Below are 27,995 nucleotides of genomic sequence, written 5' to 3'. Positions count from 1 at the left end.
AGGAACAGGCTAGCACAAGGCTGAAGCTGATGCAGGGTTATGGTTGGCACAATCAGCACTCTAGCAGTGGTAGCCAGAAATAAAAAAAAAGGTATCTGGGATTTTACAGACTCCCTTAGAGGAACAGAAAAGAGGACAAACAGATGTGGAAAGGTTGGTGGGGTTACTTAAGGCCCACCAGTGCCAGGAAAACTAAGCAGGAGGTAGAAAGAGGGGAGGAGGGTGGGCATGAGTTAGAGGACTTAAATGGGAGATAATTGAGAAGAAGATAGGAGAGGGGATGAGTTACAGGAGTCTGGTGGGGGGGGGGGGGGGGAGTAGAGGGAAGAAGTGGAGAATGTGACAGGGAATTTGTGCACACAGCCTTCCAACCTCCCTCTATACACCCATACCCGCACTGTTCCCTCACACCCACCACTCCCTCTCACACACGTTTAAATCACAGTGGAGGAAAAGAGAAGGAAAAGCATACATATACACAGCACCCCTCAACCCCAGCCAACCCAACAAATGCAGTACACCAGCACCACCACCCCATGCACATCCCCCTTCACCACTTCCCCCACACACAAGGGGAACGTAGAGTGTGAGGTGAAAAACATGTGCACATATACTCCACTTCCCACACTAATGCCAGGGACAGGGTAGGCGGTAAATATTCAGGTTAAAGATGCGGTAAATGAGCTGGTTAGCAGGGCGATAATTTGGGCGCATGTTACTGTATCGGAGGGAATGGCTAATCCGATCATTAACATGTCATATACATGCGGCGGGCGGAAAGGGATACACGTCCTTTTCGGCAAGCGGTAAGGACGCGTAAAAGCCAATGCTGAATCGCGGGTACGCCTTAAACGTCCAAAACGTGCGTCCAAAGCGGGTTAAAAACCAGGTAACCACGGCACCGCTTTACTGTATCGGCCCGTATTTAAATAATGAACATAAGAAATTGCCATGCTGGGTCAGTCCAAGGGTCCATCAAGCCCAGCATCCTGTTTACAACAAAGGCCAAACCAGGCCACAAGAAACCTGGCAAGTACCCAAACACCAAGAAGATCCCATGCAACTGATGCCAGTAATAGTAGAGGCTATTACTTTATTAATACCAGTTAATGGATTTTTCTTCCAAGAGCTTATCCAAACCTTTTTTGAACCCAGCTACACTAACTGCACTAACCAGATCCTCTGGCAATAAATTCCAGGGCTTAATGTGCATTGAGTGTGTGAGAATTTTCTCCAATTAATATTAAATGTGCTACTTGCTAACTTCATGGAGTGCCTCCTGGTCCTTCTGTTATCCGAAAGTGTAAATAACAGATTCACATCTACTCGTTCAAGACCTCTCATGATTTTAAAGACCTCTATCATATCTCCCCTCAGCTGTCTCTTCTTTAAGCTGAACAGCCCTAACCTCTTCAGCCTTTCCTCAGAGGGGAGTTGTTCCATCCCCTTTATCATTTTGGTTGCCCTTGTCTGTACCTTCTCCATCACAACTATATATTTTTTTGAGATGCAGCGACCAGAATTGTACACAGTATTCAAAGTGCAGTCTCAACATTTATTTATTTATTTATTTAACTTCTTTTTACTATACCGACACTCAAGTCCAGGTCTTATCGTACCGTTTTACATTAGAACAAGGGGAAAAAAACCAATTAATGTATAAGTGGAAATGAGAAGTTACATTAAAACAGGGAGAGTAAAAACATGGATGTCGGAAGATAGGACAGAATTAAGTAATCAAACAATAAGTTAACAAAAATTCCAAACTATAAATTAACATAAAACAATAAATTAGTAGTACAGAAACATGGATTATAATCAGCGGAAATATACATGGAAATATATATATATATGGAAATATATACAGCTGAAATATACATGGTATGTCAAATGGGAGGAGTGGCGGGGGTGAGGGGAAAGGGTGGGTTGAGGTTGCGGGGGGAGAAGGGAAAAAGGTTGGGAGTGCGGGGAGGGAGAAGGGTGGGTTGGAGGGTGAGAGAGAGTTGGTTAAAATGGAATCCTTCAACGATAGGCTTGTGTGAACAGCCAGGTTTTAAGTTTTTTACTGAAGGTTAAATGGCATTGTTCCTGGCGTAAGTCTTGAGGAAGCGAATTCCAATGTAGGGGACCTGCTCTCGAAAATGCTCGCTTGTGGATGGAGTTGTGAACTGATGATTTGTTGGGAGGGGCCATGAGCTTACTTTTGTAGGCAGTTCTTATCGGTCTTGATGATGTATGTAGTTCCAGAGGGAAGGTGAGTTGGAGAGAGGATTGTTGGTAGACCGATTTGTGGATGATAGTGAGAGCTTTGAACAGTATTCTATGTTGAATAGGGAGCCAATGTAAGATTTTTAGGATAGGTGTGATGTGGTCCTTGCGCCGTGTGTTTGTAAGGATCCTGGCCGCTGCGTTTTGCAGCATCTGTAGAGGTTTGGTCGAAGAGGCGGGGAGACCGAGTAGAAGAGCGTTGCAGTAGTCAATCTTTGAAAACAGTATTGCTTGAAGCACAGAACGGAAATCCTGGAAGTGTAAGAGCGGTCTTAGATGCTTCAGGACCTGTAGCTTGAAGAAACATTCTTTAGTTGTAGCGTTAATGAATTTTTTGAAATTCATTCTGGAGTCAAGGGTGGCCCCAAGGTCTCTGACATGGCCTGCTAGTGGGGTTATTGTGTTATTAGTGAAGGGGTGGTTATCGCTAGGGGAGATAACCAGGAGTTCCGTTTTGGACGTATTTAGGACCAGGTTGAGATTCGAGAGAAGCTGGTTGATGGCATGTAGGCAGTCGTTCCAGAAATTTAGAGTTGAGGAGATGGGGTCCGAGATGGGGATTATGATTTGCACATTGTCTGCGTATATAAAATGGGTGAGGGTGAGGCTATTGAGCAGTTGGCATAAAGGAAGTAGGTATATGTTAAACAGGGTAGGGGACAGAGAAGAGCCCTGTGGTACTCCTTGTTTTGATGGGACAGGGTGGGATTCTTTGTCGTTTATTTTAACTTTGTAGTGCCTGTTGTTCAAAAAGGATTTAAACCAGAGCAGTGCGGAGCCAGAGATGCCTATTTCCATTAGACGGCTGATGAGGATGTCGTGATTTACCGTGTCAAACGCCGCAGAAATATCGAGTAGGGCTAGGAGGTACGATTGTCCCTTGTCAAGGCCCATCAGGATGGTGTCCGTTAAAGAAAGAAGGAGGGATTCTGTGTTTAGGCGTTTCCTGAAACCGAATTGAGAAGGGTATAAGATATTGTGGGAGTCCAAGTAGTCGGTGAGACGGAAGTTGACAAGTTTTTCCATTATTTTAGCTATAAAAGGTAGGTTTGCGATGGGGCGGAAATTTGCTGGGTTGGCTGGGTCCAGAGGCATCATGACATTTTCCGTTTTATTAACCATTGCCTTCCTAATAATTCTTAATACTGTTTGCTTTTTTGACTGCTGCAGCACACTGAGCCGACAATTTTAAAGTATTATCCACTATGATGCCTAGATCTCTTTCCTGGGTGGTAGCTCCTAATATAGAACCTAACATAGTGTAACTACAACAAGGATTATTTTTCCCTATATGCAACATCTTGCACTTGGCCACATTAAATTTCATCTGCCATTTGGATGCCCAATCTTCCAGTCTCGCAAGGTCCTAATATAATGTATCACAATCCGCTTGTGATTTAACTGCTCTAAAATAATTTTGTATCATCTGCAAATTTGATAACCTCACTCGTCATATTCCTTTCCAGATCATTTATAAATAATTTGAAAAGCACCGGTCCAAGTACAGATCCATGAGGCACTCCACTGTTTATCCTTTTCCAATGGGAAAATTGACCATTTAACCCTACTCTCTATTTCCTGTCTTTTACCCAGTTTGAAATCCACGAAAGGACATCGCCTCCTATCCCATGACTTTTTAGTTTTCTTAGAAGCCTCTCATGAGGGTCTTTGTCAAACGCCTTCTGAAAATCCAAGTATACTACATCTACCGGTTCACCTTTACCTACATATTTATTAACTCCTTCAAAAAAGTGAAGCAGATTTATGAGGCAAGACTTGCCTTGGGTAAATCCATGTTGACTGTGTTCCATTAAACCATGTCTTTCTATATGCTCTACGAGTTTGATCTTTAGAATAGTTTCCACTATTTTTCCCGGCACTGAAGTCAGGCTTACTGGTCTGTAGTTTCCTGGATCGCCTCTGGAGCCCTTTTTAAATATTGGGGTTACATTGGCCACCTCTAGTCTTCCATACAATGGATGATTTTAATGATAGGTTACAAATTTTAACACATAGATCAGAAATTTCATATTTGAGTTCGTTCAGTACCCTAGGATGCATGCCATCTAGTCAAGTTGATTTGCTACTCTTTAGTTTGTCAGTCTGGCCTACTACATCCTTCTAGGTTCAAGGTGATTTGGTTCAGTTCGTCTGACACATCACCCTTGAAAACCATCTCTGAAACTGGTATCTCCCCAACATCCTTGTTAGTAAACACAGAAGCAAAGAATTAATTTAGTCTTTCTGCAATGGCCTTATCTTCCCTAAGAGCCCCTTTAATCCCTTAGTCATCTAATGGTCCAACCGACTCCCTCGCACGTTTCTTGCTTCAGATATATTTTAAGACGTTTTTATGAGTTTTTGCCTCTATGGCCAACTTCATTTCAAATTCTCTCTTCGCCTGTCTTATCAATGTTTTACACTTAACTTGACATTGCTTATGCTTTATCCTATTCTTCAGATGGATCCTTCTTCCAATTTTTGAAGGAAGTTTTTTGGTTTGTAAGCTTAAAAATCAGTTAAGTGGGACAGTAAGAAGGGAAAATAGAGAGAGTAGGGAGGAAAGGAAGGGAGAGGCAAAACAAGGTGGAGAGGAAACTAAAGAAGGGAACATTAAAGGGAGGAAAATAAAAGCAATCTAAGGGAAAAAAAATCCTATCATGGCTATGTTGGGGATTTTTTTTTTAATTTTCTGTCCCATTCTGCTTTCACTGAGTTTCTCCTTTTCCCTGGTGGGGTTTCCTCCTCACCTCATTTTGAGCTGTTTATAATATTAATCTGGTTGTCCGTTCCTTCCCCTAACCCTTTTTCAGTTTTCTTTTTCAGTCTTTCTCAAAAGTGTCTCTCTTTCTTTGGAACAATATTGCTGCTGCTTTTTGTTTTGAATTTTTAGAAAGTAAATGTATGCTTGGTTTTTCAGTGTTTGTAAACAAATCCTAGTTTTCATGTGGCAATCTGGCCTTTTGCCATAGGTTTCAAAGTGGTCACTGTGTCTGTGTGATAAATACTTGGGTATATCTAACATTTTTTAAAGAGGTTTCTGACTTGTTTCTAACAAGGTTTAATAAAAAAAAAAAAAAAAGTAAAATGTAACCAGGTTACAGTAATTAAGATCTAATAGCTCATCTAAGGAAGTTATGTTTTGAAATCCTGAGATCCCTGCTTGGAACAAACTTTTGCAGTAACTTGGAATCATTCCATTTGGCTTATGCCTTTTTAAATACAATTTTTAATTTACTTATTACTGTCACAACTATTGTATAGAATTAAATTCTGAATGTTAGAGCAGTAGTGAGCGGTATGTTTGAATTGCATGGTAACCTATAGATAAAGCTCTGTAATATACTGCATGATTCCCTTTCAAATGATGCACTTTGTTAATTTCTGAGACATTTTGTTGGAGAAGTAGGTGATGCTCTAATAGTTTCATTGGTTCACATTAGTTAGGTTAGAGCTTCTTTCATAACACCATTTGATAATTAAGGAAATAATTTTTTTATAACCCCCCCCCCCCCACACATAACTTAATTGGCAAATGTGTGCATAATTTAACTAGCTTTCAAAGCAGACTTCATCATGTTTGGACTTATAAGTAAACTGGCTCTACTACCTGGAAACAGAAGAAGGATATCTAAAAATGCTAGATACCATCTTAAAGGATGTGGACTTGCCAAGTGAAAGGAATGGAAATGACAAGGAATAAGCCTTCAGTTTTGATATTTGCCCATAAACATACATTTTTGGATAACTCTGTTTTAATTTGAGCTAACTCAAAATATGTGGCAATTTTTTTTTTTAATAAAGAAGTCTAAATAGAACATGCAGCTTGATTCTGAGTAGTCTAAGTGGCATATTTTTTTTTTTTTAATTTTATATTACACCTTTCATAATAGTTCAAAGCAGATTACATTCAGGTGCAGTAGGTATTTTCCCTATTCCCAGAGGGTTTATAATCTAAGAGCCTGATTTACTAGGCTTTTTTCCCCCATAGGCTACTCCTGCACTTGGACACTAGGTGTTAGTTTTGTAAAAATGTCCCATAATCATCACTTATCTGTTTGGACGGTTTCTATTAACTGCTTTCTTTAAAAAAAAAAAAAATTACATATTTCTTCCTAAATCAGTTTATAATAACAAAACAGACCTATCTGGGATTATTGATTAGATCATCTTTACAATATGAAGCGTGTTATGTATGTTCTGCATTCTGTCGTTCTAGAGTGAATATATGAAGGAGGAAGTGGAGGAATCTGCTGAAGATGAGGCGATTAAATCGGAAAAAGACCTTGAATTTGGTGAAAGAGCTTGATGCATTTCCTAAGGTTCCCGAGAGCTATGTGGAAACCTCAGCAAGTAGAGGAACAGGTAAACAATTGTGGGAATCTATGTCCAGTCTGACTAAAGTGGGCATGATTTTGCTCTTATTGCAGTAGAAGAGGAGGAAAATACAATCCTTCTAAATAAGACAAAAAGTCCATACAGGGAGTGTGCTAAATGGCAGGGTTTTAGTCTGCTGACTATGGCACTGGTGATTCAAGTTCAAATTCATAATTGGATAACAAATGAAATTCTGTTTATAATCTCTGGTTTCTAATGTAAAGGTTTTGTGTACCAAGTTGCCCCCCCCCCCCCCCCCCGCTTCCCCTCTCAATATATTTGAAAAAGTTGCATATATTTTCCTTCCTCCACCACTCACCTCAAATTGTGTAGCTTTAAAAAAAAAAAAAAGTTGGGACAAATCCCCCACCTTGAATCCCCTAAAGGTGCTTTAGATTAGAAAACAACCAGGAGGAAGAGAGTCTTCTCTCCTCCCACCCAACTGAATACTAACTGCCGCTTTACCAGCATGTAACATTCATTTATTCGCTTCACTCTGATGAATAGACTAATAATTGGTCCCTTCACTGATAGCTGATGGAAAGGAATGGAGAATAAAATGGAAGATAATAGAATGCTTCTGCATCTGTCCATGCTGCACATTTGAATATTGTGTTTTGTTCTGGTCACCACATCTGAAAAAAAAAAATATCTGAACTAGGAAAGGTAAAGAGAAGGTCAATAAAGACAACTGCGCTGTAACTAATGACATTTCTTGGCTGCATGGAATAGTTTGGAACATGATTCTGGTCACAGGGAACTAAGGGGCTGTTACACACGTAATATAAAATAATACAGATTAAGGTGCTGTTGCCTACTTAGCTGCAAGAGGTGTTCCAGAATAGAACCGGAGGTGATGCTATGGATAGGAAGATTTCTGTAAGCAAGAAGACAGCATGCACAAAAAGATTACTACAGAAAGTACCAGGTCCAGTATCGCTCCTTTCCTTATGGGTAGGGATCTTTTGTTCAGTTTTTATTTTATTTTTCCTAGGAATTTCTCAGTATCTATTATCAATACAAAAACAGTACAGATTGGAGAGATACTAAATCTGTATATCAAATTGGCAGCAGTCTGCTTCATGCGGGACTCTTCAGGTCCCACCCTATTTAGGGCAGCTTGGGTACATCCCAGCGGTCTGGACTGATCCTGGTACGTACAGGGAAAGGAAAATTTGGTTCTTATCTGCTAATTTTCGTTCCTGTAGTACCAAGGATCATTCCAGATGCCCGCCGAGGGGTATAGTGTTCAGGAGAGTCCGCTTACTTGTTTTCTGTTTTCTCTTTGCAGTTTCTTTTCGGAGAGTATGAAGACTGAAGATTTTGGATACGGGTTTTTTTTCATCCGTGCTCTTCTTTATGTATATAGTTTTGACAGCTTTTTGGTGCAGTTTCACTATTTTGATCTAGTCATTGGCTATTGAACTTACCTCTTCTGCTTTGATATTGATTATACTGAGGGACAGCAGGTGGCACACTGGGTTATCAGCTTTTTTTCTCTGACTCCATCTGCTGGAAGGGAGACACAACCCAGCAGTCTGGACAGATCCGTGGTACTACAGGAACGAAAATTAGCAGGTAAGAACCAATTTTCCTTTAACTGGCTAAGTCGTCCGGCTAGCTGAATATCAGTTAGTCGGTTAACCTATCCAGCTAACTCAACTCCTCCCAGTTATGCCTCTGGACCACCCCTACCTTATCTGACTAAATTCTAACCCCCTAAATTATTAACCAGATAAAGGCAGAGTATAGCCAGGTAAGCCATTTAGATGGATAACTTTACATTATCTCGTCTATATGACTTTTGAATATGGACCTCTGGGTGTTTTGAAATATTTGACTTTTGGCAAATGTTTAATGTTGTCTTATCCTTATTCTTATCTTCTATTCATCATCTGTTTTGAAATATTCTTTTTATTAGTATAGCATATTTTAAATCATTGGTTTTATTTCTTGATTTTTGTTTAATGAGGATGGTGATATTTCTGTTTTTGCATTATTGCACTGTATGAGAGTCTACCTTTAGGGGTTTCCAGTTCAATGTTTTTGTCTGCACCTTTCAATTTATATTTTATGGTCTTTATTCTTATATGGTGAGGGTCTGTCTCTGTTCTGCATTTGTGACTGAAGTAAAGTATTCTGCTAGCTGGCAAAACTTTGTTGGTTGAAGGTTTTGCTGATTTTGGTAGAGGCTGGGATGTGTGGTGCTCAGGTGCTCAAACCTGCTGGGTACTGAAATGCCTGCAGCAAATGCTGGGGGTTCACCTTTTGTGCTTAGGGGCTCCAAGGGGGAACCCCCTTCCTTTTGTTGCATCTGATAATTTGTAGTGTGGCCCCAGCAAAAAAGTGTTTGCCCACCCTGGTATAAGAGATCTATACCAAATCAATCCAGAATTCACTTATACCAAGGATCAGTATTGTAACATATACAAAAATGGGAGAAAGTGAAGGAAAACCTCATTTTTTTTTCACTGCCTTTCTTCCATTTTTGCTTGTTATAAACTGAGAAATTAAAAACAAAGGTCCCTATTCATAGATTTTGTTACGGTTCGTGTGAGAAGAGCCCCATGAAGGGAGTCCAAGATCTCTCGACTTTTCCCTGACCCCTCAGATGGGGTACTCCACATGCAGCAGATTAAAATCTCTCTCTCAAGCACCAACTCCCTCTTCATTCCCACCTGTTGGATGTTTTTGACGACTGCTGACTAGCTCTTCCACCTGTGCTGGAGCCTATAGACCACACTGGTGTGGATGGACGTGGTATCGCTCCTTTTCCAGATAATTCCCTGCCTCCTTTCTCTACACACCCTGTATTTCACTAGCTTTGATGTTGTGTAGATGTTTGTTTGTTTTTTTACATAAAAAGCTCCTATCCTCTCGCCCTCTTTTTCTGTCATGCTTATCCTTCCTAAAAAGATTTAAGCCCAGTATGGTTGTATCTCAGTCATAGTTCAATGAGTCCTATTTCTCTGATAGCAAAAATATCCAGGTCTGCCTCCACCATCAGAGCTAGGAAATCTGGAGTTTTATGGCCTAGATTATGAACATTTATGCTTATAGGCTTCTAGCTATTTTTCCTCTTATTTACAGTCTGTCTGCATAGTCATATTTGTGTTCCCTTTATCTACCACCTGCTTCTCAAAGGTAGGCTTGTGAGATCCTCACTTTTGTGCATTTTTGCTAATAGTTTCATGCATTCGTTAGGGTTGACAGGTCAAATCATTTGGTTTCCATCTGCCACCCCCTTTATCTGATTTAATCAGCTGTTAATGTCTGAAGTGAATTTATCAACTAAGGTCCTCTTTTCCTCCTGCAGACAGATGTAGGCCATCAGCACAATGTAGCCCCTTTATTGTTTCACATTTGGCCCTAGACTCAAATATATCTAAAATCCTCGTGTTTACATCAGGTTTTGAGCCATGATTTGAAGTAAGTCAAATGTTGCCTTTCTTCCTCCTAGATACCTCTAACATTGCTATGGTCTTTGCCAGGTACTTAAACTCATCCCCTAAACTTTTTGACACCTTCTGTATTATACAGATCCCATTTCTTTCCAGTGATTGATCACCAAGTGACATCAACCTCAGAATCCTTTTTTTCTGCATCTGTAATACTAAACATTTTGTACTCCTACTAGTTAGTGATCCTGGTAGGCATGTAACATCTGGTTTTTTGTTTTTTTTTGTCCTTCCAAATATGTCTCTGTTAAGAGGCCCCCAGCAGTTGGAGCTTTTTATTTATTTTTTCACACTGCCTTTTTTGGTCTTTGTGTACAGTAGGTATCTATCTTCTACTCTGTTACCATTTCAGATGCTTTTTCTGACCTCCATTTCCAGAGTGGTGAAGGCATTTTATATGTCTCTCACACAAGCTTTATCCTACTAGAATAGCTATAATCCAGCTATACCTAGTTTTTCAGATGTTCTGTGGAAGCAGTTTTTCATGATACAGTATATGGTAAGAAGTAAATCTAGGTTTAGCTAATTCCACCTTTAGCTGAGTCAACTCTTGCTTTCCACAGAACTGAAGATATGGCATGAGATCTAAGAATCCAGATGGTCTGCTTAAGGACTAGAGCCCCACAAAGAGGTGTTTGTCCTTATCAAGATCCCACAAAATCTGATACAATTGTCTCTGTCCTGGGGCTTCTGTGGTTGGGAGGAGATATTAGTCCAAGATTAAAGAGCATTAGCAGAGATGCATAGGCCTGCTTTCTTGTTGCTAATTAATTCTGCAGAGCTAATGACTTGTACTCAGGTACACTAATGATAACTATCTTCACCTATTTTACAAATAGAGCATACTGGTTTGGCTTAATGTATTTGCTGCTGTGAAGGGGACCTGTGTGTTGGCTTATTTGCCAATCCTTGGGTCATTATAAATGAAAATAAATGTATTGTATTTTAGTTCTGGGGGAATTCTGTGCTACTGCGGAGCGCATAATTCCCGCATAATTCCCCTCCTACGCAGCCACGTAGATTCTGCGCAGAATTTGGCAGGACCTGGCGTACCACGATCAGAGGCCGTCCCGCTCGCAGTGAAGATGGAACAGGCCCCGATTGAATGTGTGTGTGTGTGTAAGACTGCGAGCCTGGGCGGCGAGAGAGAGAGAGCATAGAAACATAGAAACATAGAAATGACGGCAGAAGAAGACCAAACGGCCCATCCAGTCTGCCCAGCAAGCTTCACACATTTTTTCTCTCATACTTATCTGTTTCTTTTAGCTCTTGGTTCTATTTCCCTTCCTCCCCCACCATTAATGTAGAGAGCAGTGATGGAGCTGCATCCAAGTGAAATATCTAGCTTGATTAGTTAGGGGGTAGTAGGGGTAGTAACCGCCGCAATAAGCAAGCTACACCCATGCTTATTTGTTTTAACCCAGACTATGTGTGAGCATGTGTGAGGAGCATGGGTGCCAGAGAGAGGGAAACTATGAGGAGATTGCGAAGGAGTGTGTGAGATATTGGGAGCTGATGTGTGTGTGTGTGTGTGTGTGTGTGTGAAAAAGGGATTGTGTACATGAGAGGATGCTTGTTTGTGAGTGAGAGTGTTTGTATGTGAGAGAGAGCCATTGTGAAGGGGTGTGTGTGTGTAACAGAGGAAGCCTATGTGTAGGTGGGGTAAGCAAGAGGGAGCCAGTGTTTAGAGGGGTGTGAGAGACATAGGGAGCCTGTGTGGATGTGTGTGCGAGAGAGAGGGAGCCTATATGAGGATGTGTGTGTGCGCACTAGAGAGAGCACCTGTATGAGGATGTGTGTTCGAGAGAGAGCAGGAGCCTGTATGAGGGGCTGTATGTGCGCATATGAGAGGGGGCCATTTGTATGAGGGGCTGTTTTTTGCACGTATGGGGGGGCAGTCTATGAGGGGCTGTGTGTACACGTATGAGGGGGGGCAGTCTGTAGGAGGGGCTGTGTGTGCACGCATGGGGGGGGGGCAGTCTGTATGAGGGGCTTACTGAGAGAGGGGTCAAACTGGGAGTGGAGATAGAGTGGAAGGGGTTAAGCCTAGGGGGAGGGGAGAGAGGCAGGTGGAGGAATTGGGGCCTGAGAGGTCAAAGTGAAAGGAGACTGGCCAGGGGGGTAGGGAGAGGGTGGAAGAGTCTTACAGTGAACTTCTAGGGAAATTCTGCTCAAAATATTTAAAACTCTGCATCTTTAAGTAATATTTTTTTTTCTTTACATTTTAAATTAATTACTTACTATCATCATTATTGGGTTATTTTGACCAATATAAAGTATGCAGAATTTTAAGTTTTTGTGTGCAAAAATTGTAAATTTCTTTTGTACAGAATTCCCCCAGGAGTAGTATTTTTATGGCACCATTGGCTGGGAGTAGCTCTACAGTGAACAGCTGTATCCTCCTGATTTGATGTGATAGTTGACTTGCATGTGAGTTGTTCTCAGAAGAACTGGAGAAATTGCTGATGGCTATTTGTGAGGGTTGAACTTGATCCTTATACCACCAAATTGAATAAAGCTGGTATTTAATAACCTGTCCTTTCTCTTCTCTCTCTGCCAAGTTCTAATCTCCCTGTTATTTGTAACTGCCTTTTTCCGCACCATTGTTTTAGTTTTGTTTACGATGCACACTTGTTTTAATGTGAACCAGCATGATGGGACTGCGTTCTCGAATGCCGGTATATAAAAACCCTAAATAAATAAATAAAATAAATTTCCCTGGAGAGAGTTAAACTGGGAAGAAATAAGAAGAGGCTCTTGCAGGAAAAGCAAAACACTAATTTGCAATCTGTCAAGGTTAAAGTCTTGGACAATATCCAACAGACATCTTAAAATTAGCAGAAAATATATAATTCTGTACTTGCTTGGAGAATAGACTGTAGTTAATTTCTGGAGCTGCTATCTTATATCTATGCAATTAATCATTAAAAAGTAAGAACATTATGTAAGTTGACCTAGTGTTTAGATAGCAGCATTGTGGCATGGGGCAGCTGGGTTTGGAGTTGATCTTGTGTTTTGGCTTGGTGCACAGTTGCCATTAAGACAATAGTTCAAAATCAGGAATTGAAGAGCAATTCAGAAGTGATCATCTAAGGACTGGTGCCGCATTATGTCTGCAGCCCTGGTAGGGAGAAAACTATGGCAAAAACAGAAGAGTCATGGGATCCGTAGACATCAGCATGATAGATGGGAATCTGAGTGATTACATTTAGAAAATGTACAATACTTGGGTACAAAATCCATGTTGGTGCAGTTTAAAATATAAAATGTAAGCAGCCCAAGCAGAAAACAGGGAAGTTCTATTGGCTGTATAATCTTACAAAAAAAGTATGAACTCCGAGTGTGAAGTACAGAGGTTTTACTTAGAAAGTTTGGGGGTAATTTTGTATAAGAGGTGGCAAATATGTGCATAAATTAAACCAGTTTCCAAAACATATGCACTTGTGTATGTCTGCTTGGAAAATTATCCTGCCAAAACTACCTGCATACTATTATACCTATATGTATACAGGAAACTTTCAAAAATTTTTGTGTACTTTTTGAAAATACAGTAGTGTCCAAAACCCCTCCTTAGTTCTGGCCATGGGAATGCCACTGCTCAATCTGGGTAAACTTGCATGTGTAAGTTTACCTGTATATCTGGTAGACAATTTTATAGTAAGCATTTCTGAGCATAAAATATCATTTTTCCCCGTTGATAAGCAGGGATGAATTAGCCATGCTGTCTGGAATGTCCGTTATGGGGCAGCCTTGACGGAGCTTCACAAAGATCAGAGCTTTGCTCTGCGCAGCTGCTCTTCCTACCTGAGCGCCCCATCTTCCCTTCAGTCTGTTTTTTTTTTTCTGCATTGCAAGCTGCACGCGAAGCTTCAGAGATCTCTTCTCAATCCTTTTCTTCAGCTTTTTTGCCAGTTTTTTGAGGTGACTCTTCACTCAGCACTTTTCAGTGCGACCATGCCGCCTCGACCACCAGGATTCAAGTTTCGCCAGTGTGGCAAAATGTCTGCAACAGACTGCCACAACTATTGTTACCTCTACCTGGGCCCAAAGCACAATCAATCCAGCTGCAGGGACTGTGGCTGCATATTCCCCTGGGCCCAAAGGCAGAGAGCGCAGAAGATCTCTCTGCTTCGAGAGGAGGGCTCTGGTTCATGTACCTCGTTGTTGGAGAGGCACTCAGCCCATTCTTCCCTGGGGCCATGCTTTGATAGGCCGCATAAGGCTAAGAGAACTGCTTCCCTGCAGCCCTCGGGTGTGTCGGGGAAAGCAGCTATTCCCCTTGAGGTGTCTGCATGGCCCCACGCTGCTGAGAAGCACAAGGGAGATGTGCTCGATAAGTGAAAAAGTGCGACATCTGAGGCATTAAAGCTGACACACGCTTCTTCTAGTGGATCCCCATCTATGCTGTTGACTCATAAACCGACGCATGCGTCGAAGGTAAAGTCTTACGACGCACAGCTGCGTCGAGCGTGGCTAGTGCATCAGTGCTCTTCCACCCACTCAATGCAGGACACCTTGGTGCAGTTGACACAGGAGAAGTAGTCTGCATCTGACGCTATCGGATGCTCAGCCACCGAAGCATCCAACACCACGGGCTCACAAGCCTCACAAGAAGAGTCTGCAGAGGAACAGGTGGACCCCCAAGTAGTTTTCTCACTGGAGGAGCTTCTTGACATGGGGTTTTCTTTTGTGGAACCCCTCTCGGAGCACCTGTCTTCAAGCTCTTCGGAGCGGGTTTTCTCTGACCTTTCCTCTGTTTCTTGGTGCTAGGGCTTCTCCTCAGTTGCAGGAGCCCCTATTAAAATGGGACAAGGCTTCCCATGCAGAGGATCATATGGTGCACTGTGTCCAGGGGCCACCTTCAGACATCCTGTGGGCGGCAATCTCAACCAAAGGCCGTTGAGGGCAGACCACAGCGGCCAAGGCTTCTCTGGCATCACATGCAATGTCCCAGATCTCCCCAATACTTTCACAGTTCTTCCACAATTTGGAGGATAAAGAGGGATGTCCTTCTAGCCCTCCTTGCTCTCCTCAAGACTGCCTTCCGTGACCGCACAGGTCGCCGTTGCAATCTCCCAGTAAGGGTTTGCTGGTGTGGCGCCTAGTCGAGAATCCGCCTTCATCACCACGACTGGACTCAGAACCAGAGGAATCCCCTTCGGGGACTTCCATGGGCATCCCCTCGGACCTGCCGAGGAGCAGCCGGAGCCCTCCTCTCCACTGGAAGACCTGTTTTATTCTAAGTTTGTAGAGAAAGTGGGGGTTTGTCTTGGGATTGAGATGAAGAATCTGGACTCTCGTGCAGAGGTGTTAGGTATACTCAGTCTTTGAGGTTCGAGCTGAGCCCACCGCTTTACCATCCCATGCTGTCCTAGATGCAGTGATGGCAAAGACTTGAGACTGTCTCTGGTCAATCCACCTCAAGGAAGACTGACCTGAAATTTAGAATGTAGCAGTTGCCATATTACAACACGGGGCAGCTTCCCCATGCCTCAGTGGTGGTGGAATCCGCAATGAAGCGGTCCAAAAAGACTCGCCTTCACTCCAATACCCCACCAGGCAGGGACTGTAAATACCTGGACGACTTTGGGAAGAGTGCTTACCAGGCAGGCATGTTAAATGTGAAGATAACCGCAGCATCGGTTTTATATTGCGCAGTATCTGAGTGCCTACAGTCTTTGAAGCCCCACTTAGTCTCCCCCTCCTCAGATGGGGCTCCCCCACATTCCTCCTCTGATCTGGAAGAAGTTCTGTGACACCTGCTGAGGACAATTTGAGGCTTTTGAAACATCTGCCCAAACATCGGTGGGGGCAATAGTGGCCCGGAGGCTGGCCTGGTTGAGAGCTAGCACCATTCACAAGGATGTCCATGAGAAGCTCACAAACCTTCCGTGCAAAGGGGACAACTTGTTTGAAGGCAAGCTGCAGGAGATGGTCTTCCAGTTAAAAGAGCAGAATGTGGCTGTTCTCTCTCTATGTCGCCGGCAGAGCAATGGAATGCGGGTAGGCTGTTTCCTCATAACTACCGTCGAACCTACCAGCAGAGACAACTGTGTTTAGGATGTACCCCACGTATCACCCTCCAGCCTGCCAGCCAAGTTGGCAGCCATCCCAGCAGCAACCAAACCGGGGCAGGCCGCACAGGCCTTGGCAACAACGCCTGCCACAACTCACCTGAACCCAAAAACCAGCAGGGTTTTTTGAAGATGGCAAGGCCACCTCTACAGTCACCAGTGGGAGGAAGAATATCACTTTATGACTCTTGGGCTGCGATCACATTTCAGACCATTGGTTACTCAGTATTGTCAAGGAAGGATTCTCTCTGTTTGAGACAAGACCCCCCTTCCGCATCTGTTTTGTCCAGGGTTCCATTGCCAGGCACACCTGCTTCAGGAAGAAATACAAAACCTTCTTCAACACCGCTTGATCCAGCAGGTTCCTGTCTAACAGCAAAACGAGGGGGTTTACTCCCAGTACTTCCTCATTCCCAAGAAGAAAGGGGAGCTCCACCGAATCCTGGACTTATGAGCCCTCAACAAATTCTTGCTGAAGGAGAAGTTCAAAATGTGTCTCAAGTCTATTCTGCCCTTCCTGCAGCCCAGCGATTGGGTGTATTCACTGGACCTCAAAGATGCTTACTCCCAGATTCTATACACCCTGGGTCCTGGCGTTACCTATGTTTTCTGGTCAATGCCAGTCATTACCAGTACAAAATCCACCCCTTTGGACTCTTGTCCTCACCCAAAATATTTTCACAAAGTGTTTGGCGGTAGCGGTGGCCCACTTGCTGAGAAAAGGAATTCAGCTTTTTCCTTACCTGGATGATTTGCTGCTCATAGCGCAGAGTGCTACTGAGCTACACCAGCATCTGGTCTCAATGATCCAGTGCTTAGAGGACCTGGGGTTCCTCATCAACTACAAGAGGTCCAGCCTCCAACTCACTCAGATGCTCCAATTCATCGGGGCGTTAGACACCATGGTCAGGAGAGCATTCCTACTGTCTGACAGGGCCAAAACTCTATGCACTTTGGCTGCACAACTCGAATGCAGCATGTACCCCTCAGCCCATTAAATCCTGACTCTTTTGGGTCACATGGCAGTGGCCATATTCATCATTCTGCGAACTCACTTGCATATGTGGTGCCTATAGTGAGGCCTGAAGCAGCAGTGGATTTTCTTTCATCCATTATCACGGAACGTACGCTGCACCCCCTCCATGAAGAAAGATCTGAGGTGGTGGTGATGTCTAGCCACCCTGGGGATGGGGGCGTTGTTCCGTCCTCCGGCCCATCAGCTTATCCTGACCTCGGACGCCTCCACCAAGGGGTGGGAAGTGCATCTGGGTAGACTCAAGGCCTTTGGTTGCTGTGGGAGCAGACTCAGCAGATCAACTTCCTAGAACTGCGAGCCATATGGAACGCCCTCCACACTTTTCGCCAACTCGTACAAGGCAAGATGGTCATGATCCATATGGACAACCAGATGGCCATGTTCTACGTCAACAAAGAAGGAAGTTCCGGTTCCTGGAACCTATGCCAGGAAGCTATCCGAATCCTGGAGTGGGCAGAGAAGCAATCGGTCTCCCTACAGACTACATACCTTCCCGGTGTGGCCAACACCAGAGCGGACAAGCTGAGCAGGAATCTTTTATCCCCATGAGTGGGCTCTGCACTTGGAGGTAGTGAATGACCTCTTCCGGGAGTGCATGGATATCTTTGCAACAGTGTTCAACCAGAAGGTGGACAGTTTTTGCTCCGAATGTTTCTCATTCCATAGATTGGGGGGGGGGGGGGGGGGGGGGTCCTGTTTTATGCTTATCCTCAAATTCCTCTTCTGTCACAGTCTGTTCAAAAGTGTATGGCGGATGTCGCAGATCTCATTCTCATCACACCAGCGTGGCCCCGGCAGCCCTGGTACGTCTATCTAGTGAAACTCTGTTGCTCCTCCAATTCTTGTGCCCAACAGGGAGGACCTTCTGACCCAGGACAATGGCACCCTTCTCCACCCCATGCATTCCTCTCTGCATCTGATGGCCTGTAGGTTGAGAGGACGGTACTGAGCCAATGGCAAATTCTGGTGGAAATCCAAGATGTCCTAGTGTCCACCAGGAGGAATTGACAGGGCAAGTGGCTAAGGTATTTAGCCTGGTGTAGGAGTCATGAGGTAGACTTCTTTTCCTGTTCACCGCAGTTGTACTGCGGTGAACAGATCCCTAGATCAGAAGGGCTTAGTGTCAGCATCCCTCGGGTCCATTTGAGTATGCACTGTGATATCCAATTGAATATTGTCCGCTTGGCCCAGAGCATTCTGGTTGACAGAGATGAACAGCTGGGAAACCCGTTTATCTGAATGCTTCTGATGCTTGTAGTAAGTCGAGGCTCTGCCAGTCTCACACCACCCATTGGTCTCACGTTTCATGAGAGGAATCATCCGCTTACCCCCCACCCCCCCGCCCAGTGGCGAAGCTCCAGTGCCGAGGGACCTCAAACTAGTCTTTGATCAGCTTATGCTGTCCCCATTTGAACCCCTGCACAGTTGCCACATGAAGTATCACACATGGAAAGTGCTTTTTCTGTTGGCGGTGACTTTGGCTAGGTGAGTTAGTGAGCTGCGGGCGAATTCCACCCCAACAAAGTAATGTTATGGATGCACCCCGATTTTCTACCAAAGGTGGTCTCTTTCCACCTCAGCCAAACCATAACCTTACTGGCTTTTTTCCCAAGACTGCATGCCAACGAGAGGGTGCGACTGCTCCACGCGCTGGACTGTAAACAAGCCTTGACTTACTAGAAGCGTTGCATGCATTCAAATAAATGCGTTTCCCAGCTGTTCATCTCTTTCAACCCGAATGCTTCAGGCCAAGTGGACTGTATCCAGTTGGATATCACAGTGCATACGTTTCTGCTACTCTGTGCAGACGGAAATACTTTATTTAAACTCTCTTCTAAGCCATCGTTAAGTAATATACCATCACAACGGTTTACAGGAAGACATACAAATTAATGTTGAAAAATGTAAATGGTCATACATTCTAAACAGATGCCATAAAGATTTGGTTACATAATTTCATGATCAATACTATTTGGTAAATGTGATAAATCTTGTCCTTTTATACATGTATCATTTTTAGTTACAAGTATAATTTTTATAAACTGTATTTCTTCTTATGGGCAATCGAAGGCTCATCAAGTGAAGGTGTTGGCTGCTTCTGAGGCCCATCTTCATAATATACTGTTGCTGGATATTTGCAAAGCTGCCTCGTGGTCATTGTTGCATGCTTTCATGTCGCATTATTGCCTTGACCAACAAGCCTCTTCAGATACAGCCCTAGGCAGGGCAGTACTTCATTCACTTTCCAAGCCATGAAACTGTCCACAGCAACGTAGCTTGAGCGGTTGGACTGTCAGGTATATGGTGAGCACCATGCTTGGACTGCAATTACTGCTCTGTATGGCTAGCTGGGAATTCACAGACAGCATGGCTAATTTATACCTGCTTATCGATGGGAGAAGAAAAGCAAGTTAACTTACTGTAAACGGTGTTTTCTGTTGATAGCAGGATGAATTAACCATGCTGACCTGCCCGCTTCCCTGGACAGCCTCGGCTTTATTATGGACTGAAGGGAAGATGGTGCCACGCGGGAAAGGAAGAGCAGCCACGCAACTGCACAGAGCAAAGCTCTGATCTTTGTGAAGCTCCGTTGAGGCCACCCCCTAGTGGACGTCCGAGACAGCATGGCTAATTCATCCTGCTATCTACGGAAAACACTGTTTACGATAAGCAAACTTGCTTCTTTATCAAATACCTTTTGAAAATTACCCTTCTTATGACTAAAAAAGCTAGTCGTTGCTTTTTTTTATGCTGCCCAATTGGTAAACTTTCCAGAAAATGTAAAAATTTTGACTATCTGCTTTTGGAATATGATGTATATTACAATGTTTTTGGCAGTTTTAGACTTTGTTTTTAATTGGTCCTAAGATATGTGGCTTAATGACGGAGGCTGTTGAGATGTGAAACGCAGCACCCTGTATGCACTCTTTTTTTTTTTTTTTTTTTTTTTTTTTTTAAATTATGCATGCCTTCCATGCCTAGGCTGTTGACATCCCAGATATGAAATGTGCATGACATTTCTGAGGACAGAAAAAGCAAAGGGCCAAAATTGGGACATTGAGTACTACTCTTACCAGTCTCCATATCCAATATCTTGAGTGCATATTGCGTTTACATGAAACATACTTTTCATGTGAACAAACTGGGGGGAAAAAAACCTATTTCTCAAAACTTTAGCAGTAAAAAAACATATTTGCAAATGCTTAATCATGGGCACTGCATAGGAACATGAATGTAAAGTGTGTTTTAACAGTGTGATCCGTGTCTTTTACACTGAAAATCATTCATTTAGACCTATATATTTTACCCTCTTCTTAAATGTTTGGTCTTGATTTATTAAAACTGAATACTTTGTGTCACACTTTCAGTCATTGCTTTTTTTTTTCCCCCCCCTTTCCCTTCTGAATTTTCAGTTTCCATAATAGCTTTTACAACTATGGCATTACTTTCAATAATGGAGTTCTTCGTATATCGAAACACCTGGATGAAGTATGAATATGAAGTAGACAAGGATTTTTCTAGGTAGGATTTTCTAGAGTTTTGTAGAAAATTGATTTCCTTGTGCTATTTTGAAAATTCTAAATGATGCACTTCAGCTGATGACCTAAAATGTGCCCTACTTTATCACATATGTAAATTCATCCTCTGTGTTACAGGATTGTATGCCACTCCTACTACCAAGAATTCCAAAAAGTCTTCTTGGGCCAAGCCTCTTTAAGTTTAAAAAAAAAAAAAAGAGATAATTTTCAAAAGAATTTACGTGCGTAAATTAAGTTTTGAAAATTGCTACTTTTATACTCAACGCCTTCTGAAAATTCACTCCATAGGGCTGACCTTTTTCCCGTAGATAAGCAGCATGAATTAGCCATGCTATCTGGGACGTCCGGGCTGCTAGGTGGCGGAGCTCTCAAAGATCACTGAGCTTTGTCAGTGAGGTGTGTCTGCGTGTATCTTCCCGCACTGCCCCAAGTCTCCTCAGTCCATTTTTTCTGCGCGACCGACTTCAGGCGGAGCTCGCGCTCTCCTTCAGAGGAAAGAGAGCTTGCGCTCTCCTTCAGAGGAAAAGTTTAAAAAAACAAACACGTCCGCCAGGATTTTAAGTTTTGCCAGTGTGGCAAAATAATGTCGATTATTGACGGCCACGATCGATGCAACATTTTTGTCTGGGCCCAGACCACGATCAATCTACCTGTGCCGGGATTGTGGCAGCATGTCCCCTGGGCCCAGCAGCATGGGGCTGCCCGAATCGCCTAGTTAAAGGAGGCGGCGTCGGGCTCCTATGTCCCTTTGGAGGACTCTGCAAGATCTTCTCTGGGTCCCGTCTCCCCCCCGGACCTCCAAGGAGTCCTCTCAGCATCGAGCCTCCTCGGTTGGGCCTCGCTGTTTGTCTGGGCCGACACCGAAGCAAGATCAGGCGATGCCAAAGCACGGCACCAGAGATGTGTCGAAGGCGCCGAAGACATCAGACACACCAATGCACCTGTGTCGAAGCACCGTCCACACAAGGCATCAGCGCCCACGCACAAACCACCGGAGCTCAGCGACACCGATGCATAGTGCCTCTAAGCTGCCTAAAAAACATTCTTCCGGGCACAAATGGCCCAGGGAGCCTTCTTCCCTTTTGGTGGTTGATTCAGATGTGGGACTTCTTCGTCAGCCGTCTCCTACAGTTCTTCAGCCTCGTCCAACGTATTCTCGGGCCTTTCCACGGTTCCAAGCACCAAAGGAAATCAGACCTTCAGGAGCTCTTAGGGAGAAAGAGGGGCGGCCTGTGGACACCACTCGGCCCAAGGGTCCGGACAGCGACATTCTGTTGGTGGCAGTGCCTCTGAATAGCGCTCCAGCACAACCAAGGCAACTTTCTCAGACAAGCTTGGCCTCTCAGGCGATGTCACAAATTTCCCTCATACTTTCACGGTTTCTCATGACCGTGGAGCAACAGGGTGAATATCCACCCGACAGACCCCTGGATGCCCCTATGTCACTGCAGGACAGCCCCAGTCCAGAGCCTTCTCCCGCTGGACAGCCTCCGCCGACGTCTCCTTCTGCAGAGTATTCCCCCCAGTTGTCCACTTCACCAGGGTCCTCCACAGGGTACCCCTTGGACCCTGCCAAGGTACCACCTGAGCCTGTCTGTCCGCCGAAGGATCTCTCCTATTCCAAGTTCATGGAAAAGGTGGGGCAGTGCCTCAATGTAGAGACTCTGAAAGTTCCTGACCCCAGGCAGGAGGTCATGGGGATAATTAAAATCTTCAACACACCTTTGGAGCCTATGGCAGCAGCAACATCACCTGTCTCTGCAGCCTTGTCTGTCCCCGGATCCCAACCCCCCTAAAGCCCCTCAGGATTTTTAGGGTGTTTGTCCCCATCGCTACCGCTGCCTTCAGTGGGGAGGGGGGGCAGGCTCTCCCACTTTCTTCCAGCCTGGGAAGTCATCACATCCAACCTCTGGGTTTTGCGCATCATACGGGAAGGATACTCCCTCCGTTTTCATTCTCTCTCATCTCTACCGCATCTGGTCCACCAAAAACACCTCAGTGTGCACTGCGGACCCTGCTAGAGGAGATCAACCATTTTCTCAAGCAGCAGTGCATTCGGGAGCTGCCCTCCTCACAGCTCCTCCAGGGCTTTTACTCCCAATACTTCCTCATTCCCAAGAAATCGGGTGGCCTCTGGCCCATCCTGGACCTGCATGTTCTCAACAGATACCTGATGAGGGAAAAATTCAAAATGATGTCCCTCAAGTCCATCCTACCCTTCCTTCGCCCCAGAGATTGGTTGTGCTCACTGGACCTGAAGGATGCGTATGCACATATACTGATGCTTCACGGTCAATGGCCACCATTTCCAGTATAAGGTTCTCCCATTTTGCCTCTCTTCCGCCGCCAGAGTTTTCATCAAATGCTTAGCGGTGGCTCATCTGGATCCCCTGTCGTCGAAGGTATTTCCCTATCTGGATGACTGGCTGCTGGTGGCCCCCAGCCAGTCCACCCTACGAAGCAATCTTCTCAGAACCATATCTTGCCTGGACAACCTGGGCCTACTGGTCAACTATGAGAAATCAAATCTGCAACCCACTCAGGTTTTACAGTTCATCGGGGCTCATATCGACACCCTTCCGGAGTCCCAGGCGCTTGCCCTAACAACACTTGCTGGTCGCCTCCAAGGGGCCACCACTGCCCTGGCCTGCCAACTCCTCCTCATTTTCAGTCACATTGCCGCCTCGGTCTATGTTGTACCTCTCACTCGACTGCATATGCGACGTTTACAATAGGGCCTGAAGTCCCAATGGAGCCAGTTCTTCAAACCTCTCTCCACTCCTGTCACATTTACATCCAGCATAAAAAGGGATTTGGAGTGGTGGCTGACACCATCGGCGCTCATATCAGGCTTGCCTCTCCGACACTGTCCTCATCACGGACACTTCCATCAAGGGGTGGGGTGCCCATCTCACCCACCTACAGACTCAGGGCCTGAGGTCCACCTGGGAATGGTCACAACAAATAAACCTCCTGGAACTCCGTGCCATTCGGAACACTCTTCGGGTCTTCGAGCATACTCTCCACAGAAAGACTCATGGTTCACACGGACAATTAAGTTGCCGTGTTCTACATCAACAAAGGAGGTTCAGGTTCCTGGAATGGGCAGAGAGCAGATCCATCTCTCTTCAGGCCACTTACCTGCCCAGGATCAACAACTCCAGGGCCGACAGACTGAGCAGGATATTTCACCCCCCCCCCCCCCCCATGAGTGGGAACTCCATCAGGATGTGGGAGATCAGACATTTCTCACTTGGGGTGTTCCCCGAATCAACCTCTTGATTCGGGGAACACCCGAAAAGGCCTCCACTTGCAACAGAGCAAGTGGAGGCCTTTTGCTCGGTGTATCCCAGTTACCACCAGCTAGCGCAGGATGCCTTCCTCATAGACTGGACAGAGGGTCTACTCTACGCTTTCCCTCCAATACCTCTCATTTCCCGCACAGTTCAAAAGTGCATCGAGGACAACACAAACCTAATTCTCATCACTCTGGCGTGGGCTCGGTATGGTTGTTACGCCTACCTAGTTCAGTTATCGGTGGACCAACCAATTCCCCTGGGCAACAGTTCATGCCACCTCACCCAAGAAGGGGGCTCTCTGTTTCATCTGCTTCACTCATCTCTGAATCTCACTGCGTGGAGATTGAAAGGTTGGTATTCCACCACCTGAACCTTTCTCCTCAGCTTCAGGATATTCTGATCTCATCCCGTAACCTTCTACAAGACTCAACTATCAGCAGACATGGGCACGCTATGCCTCTTGGTGCTCGGATAATGGCGCAAGCCTGCTCACCAGTCTGCCGGAGCGTCTCCTGGACTACCTCCATCTCCTTTACTGGAAGGGGCTGGCCACATCTTTGGTTCGAGTTCATCTCTGTGCCATAGCCGCCTACCGCTCTCCTTTCAATGAGGTGCCAATCTCTTGTCATACACTTGTCTCCAGATTCACGAAGGGGGTTCTACATCTATGGTCTGAAAACCTCCAGTCCCATGGGATATAAACATAGTGCTAAAGCAATTAATGCTACCACCCTTCGAACAACTGGACAGTTGTCATCCCAGGTTCCTCTCCTGGAAGGTGCTCTTCTTGGTCGCCCTCAGCGCCGCAAGGCACGTTGGCGAGCTACAAGCCCTAGTACCCTATCCGCCCTACCTGGAGTTTTATCATGACAAGGTTACGCTGCGTTCACATCCCGCCTTCCTCCCAAAAGTAGCATCAGCTTTCCACATCAACCAATCCATCGCCCTCCCAATGTTTACCCAAAGCCTCATGCCAATGAGGGTGAGCTTAGACTCCACATGCTGGATTGTAAACGAGCACTCGCTTACTATAAACTCTCATTCTGACCGCAGAGTCTCCCGCTCTTTGTCTCCTTTAACCCAAACACCCCAGGACTTCTAGTTTCCAAGAGGACACTCTCATCCTGGCTCTCGAACTGTATTCAATTCTGCTATCAAAAGTGTTTGGAAACCCTGTTCGCCACCCCTAAGGCGCACCAGGTCTGCGCTATGGCTGCGTCAATAGCTCATCTCCACGAAATGCCTCTTCGGACATTTGCAAGGTGGCCACATGGTCCTCTCTACACACGTTCACATCCCACTACTGTTTTAGACAAGCAGATCGCGGATGACGCACTTAGGGGAAAAGTAATTCTCATGTCGGGCACTACTTGAATACTATGCAAACACACAAGAACTGTCTGCCTCTCTTTCAGCTGTCTTGAGCGCATAACTTCACTTCATCATGGACATAGGATCAGCACAATGTGCGCTCAATACTTCAGCTGGGGCCTCCCAGACAGCATGGCTAATTTATGCTGCTTATCTACGGGAAAAGAGCAAGTTTGCTTACCTGAAATGGTGTTTTCCATATATAGCAGATGAATTAGCCCTGCTGTATGGGATGTCCTCCGGGTGGCTAGGTAGCGGAGCTCTCAAAGATCACTGAGCTTTGTCAGTGAGGTGCGCCTGTGTGTATCTTCCTGCGCTGCCCAGAGTTTCCTCAGTCTGTATCCAAGCAAGACTAGATGCAATACTGGTAACTGTCCGGGGAGGCAGGAGGGTCAGCATGGTTAATTCATCTGTTATCTACGGTAAGCAAACTTGCTCTTTTCCTGTAGATAAGCAGCATGAATTAGCCATGCTGTCTGGGAGTTCCCAGCTGAAGTATTGAGCGCACATTTTGCTGATCATATGTCCATGATAAAGCGAAGTAATGCACCTGGAGGACATCCCAGACAACATGGTTAATTCATCTGCTATCTACGGAAAACACCAGGTTTTACCTGCATAAATTTGTTTTTGAACATTGCTATGATATATGCTATTTTTACGTGCATTTACTCCTTTGAAATTTTTCTCCTGAGCAGGCTAATTTGTAGGGCTGGCCTGGTAGAGCTGGGTTCAGTTCCTGGATCAGGAAGCTGGTTATGTTACAGAGACAGCATTCGCAATTCCTGTTGGGGGGGTGGAGGAGTCTTAGTTGTTCTGCAGTGGTGAAACCTGGTGGATGAACTTAAGGTCCATGATTATAGGATTCTAGAAGGAGCCCTTTCTGTTTAGCTCCAAAGTGAGGATTGTTGCTGCAGTGGCCCAGCTAACAGGTCGATCCAGTAAGGCCGCGGTAGAAACAGTGCGGTAGTGTCAGGCGCACCCTTCCTCCCCGCGCGCACAGTTCTCTTCACTAACTCCCCGATACTCTCCTCTAATCGCATGCAAATGCATGCCGCGGCTTTAAAGCGGTAGGGAAGGGTTATGCCCGCGTAACCCATTTTACTGTATAGGCGCTTAATACAGCGCCTATACAGTAACCTGGGTGCGCTGGTACCTGTCATTTCAAATGACATTTGAAATGACAGGCACCAGGAAGTGTAAAAATCAAAATTTTTAAATACCTGTCGGAGGGCCGCGTGGGTCCAGGTGGCCGGCGGGATCCGGGGGGCCGGTGGTCGCGTGTTAAATCTAGGCCGCGGGCGGGTGGGCGCTTGTTCCGGGCGGCGGGGGGGGGGGGGGCGGGTGGACGCACATTAGTTTCAGACGGCTGCGTGGGTCCAGGCGGCCGGCGGCGGCGGGAGCCGGGTGGTCGCATGTTAAATCTAGGCCGCGGGCGGGTGGGCGCCTGTTCCAGGCGGCGGCGGCGGCGGGGGGACACGCGTTAGTTCGAGACGGCCGGCGGGCGGCGGGTGGTCGCGTGTTAAATCTAGGCCGGGTCCGCACAGGCGCGCATTCATTCACTGCTGGTGGGGGCTGCCGGAGAGGCAACCCCCACCGACAGTGAATGAATTCATTCATCCAGGCGGAGGAGCCGGCTGCTTTCGCCACCGGCTCCTCCGCCTGGATGAATGAATGCACGCCTGTGCGACCCCTGCGATTCGGCGCTCAAGGCAGTCACATGCCGTGACGTCACGCCTTGAGCGCCGAATCGCAGGGGTCGCACAGGCGCGCACCCGGCCTAGATTTAACACGCGACCACCCGCCGCCCGCCGGCCGTCTCGAACTAACGCGTGTCCCCCCGCTGCCGCCGCTGCCGCCACTGCCTGGAACAGGCGCCCACCCGCCCGCGGCCTAGATTTAACACGCGACCACCTGGACCCACGCGGCCCTCCGACAGGTATTTAAAAATTTTTATTTTTTCTTCTGACAGGTTTTATGTGTCCCACATTACATTTTCTCGATCATCTCTGTATCGCTTTTTTTTTAAATTGTGTTTTATTGTTTTTGAGTATCTTAAGCGGTGTCGATGGATTTGTTACTAGACTCACAGTCCTAACTCCTACTAGGGGGAGGCGGTAAACTAACACGTTACGGCCGCGGCAAAACAGTGCGTTACTAATGAGAGAACCTGAGTGCCCGTTACGGTATCGGAGGGGAATAGCTAATTCCTTCATTATACAGCTAATTCGTTCATTTACATGCTGGGTGCGGGAAGGGTTACGCGTCTGTTTTAAGAAGCGCTACGGATGCGCAAAACTGGAGACTGTATCGCTGGTTTGCCTTACGCGTCCGAATTGTGCGCAGCGAGCTCGTTACAGACGAGAAATCTTCAACTGAACTTTACTGTATCGAGCTGTAAGTGAGTTGGCAGAGGAAATTAAAAAAAAAAGAATGGGGAAAAATCCTGGTAGCTGTGAATGAAGGCTCGTGATGTTGTAGGCCAAAGGAGGCTGGTTCTGATTGAAATGGAAGCCCAAAATTGCTGGGCCAAAATAAAGGGCTGTGGTTTGTGGGAAGAAAAGTTTTGTATG

General features: G+C 45.5%; 1 protein-coding gene across 1 annotated transcript in view; it reads left to right on the top strand.

Annotated features, from left to right (window-relative positions):
• ERGIC2 (ERGIC and golgi 2) overlaps window positions 1-27,995 on the top strand; it is a 162,518-nt gene that overhangs the window by 21,457 nt on the left and 113,066 nt on the right. The window contains exons 3-4 of the mRNA XM_029599996.1: window positions 6,488-6,633; window positions 20,627-20,735. Coding sequence (XP_029455856.1) covers window positions 6,528-6,633; window positions 20,627-20,735 — 215 coding nt within the window. The 5' untranslated portion in view covers window positions 6,488-6,527. The remainder of the gene's footprint in view (window positions 1-6,487; window positions 6,634-20,626; window positions 20,736-27,995) is intronic.

Source organism: Rhinatrema bivittatum, chromosome 4 (genome assembly GCF_901001135.1).
Source record: "Rhinatrema bivittatum chromosome 4, aRhiBiv1.1, whole genome shotgun sequence".
Taxonomy (NCBI): Eukaryota; Metazoa; Chordata; class Amphibia; order Gymnophiona; family Rhinatrematidae; genus Rhinatrema; species Rhinatrema bivittatum.
This window is presented reverse-complemented; position numbering and strand designations above follow the sequence as displayed.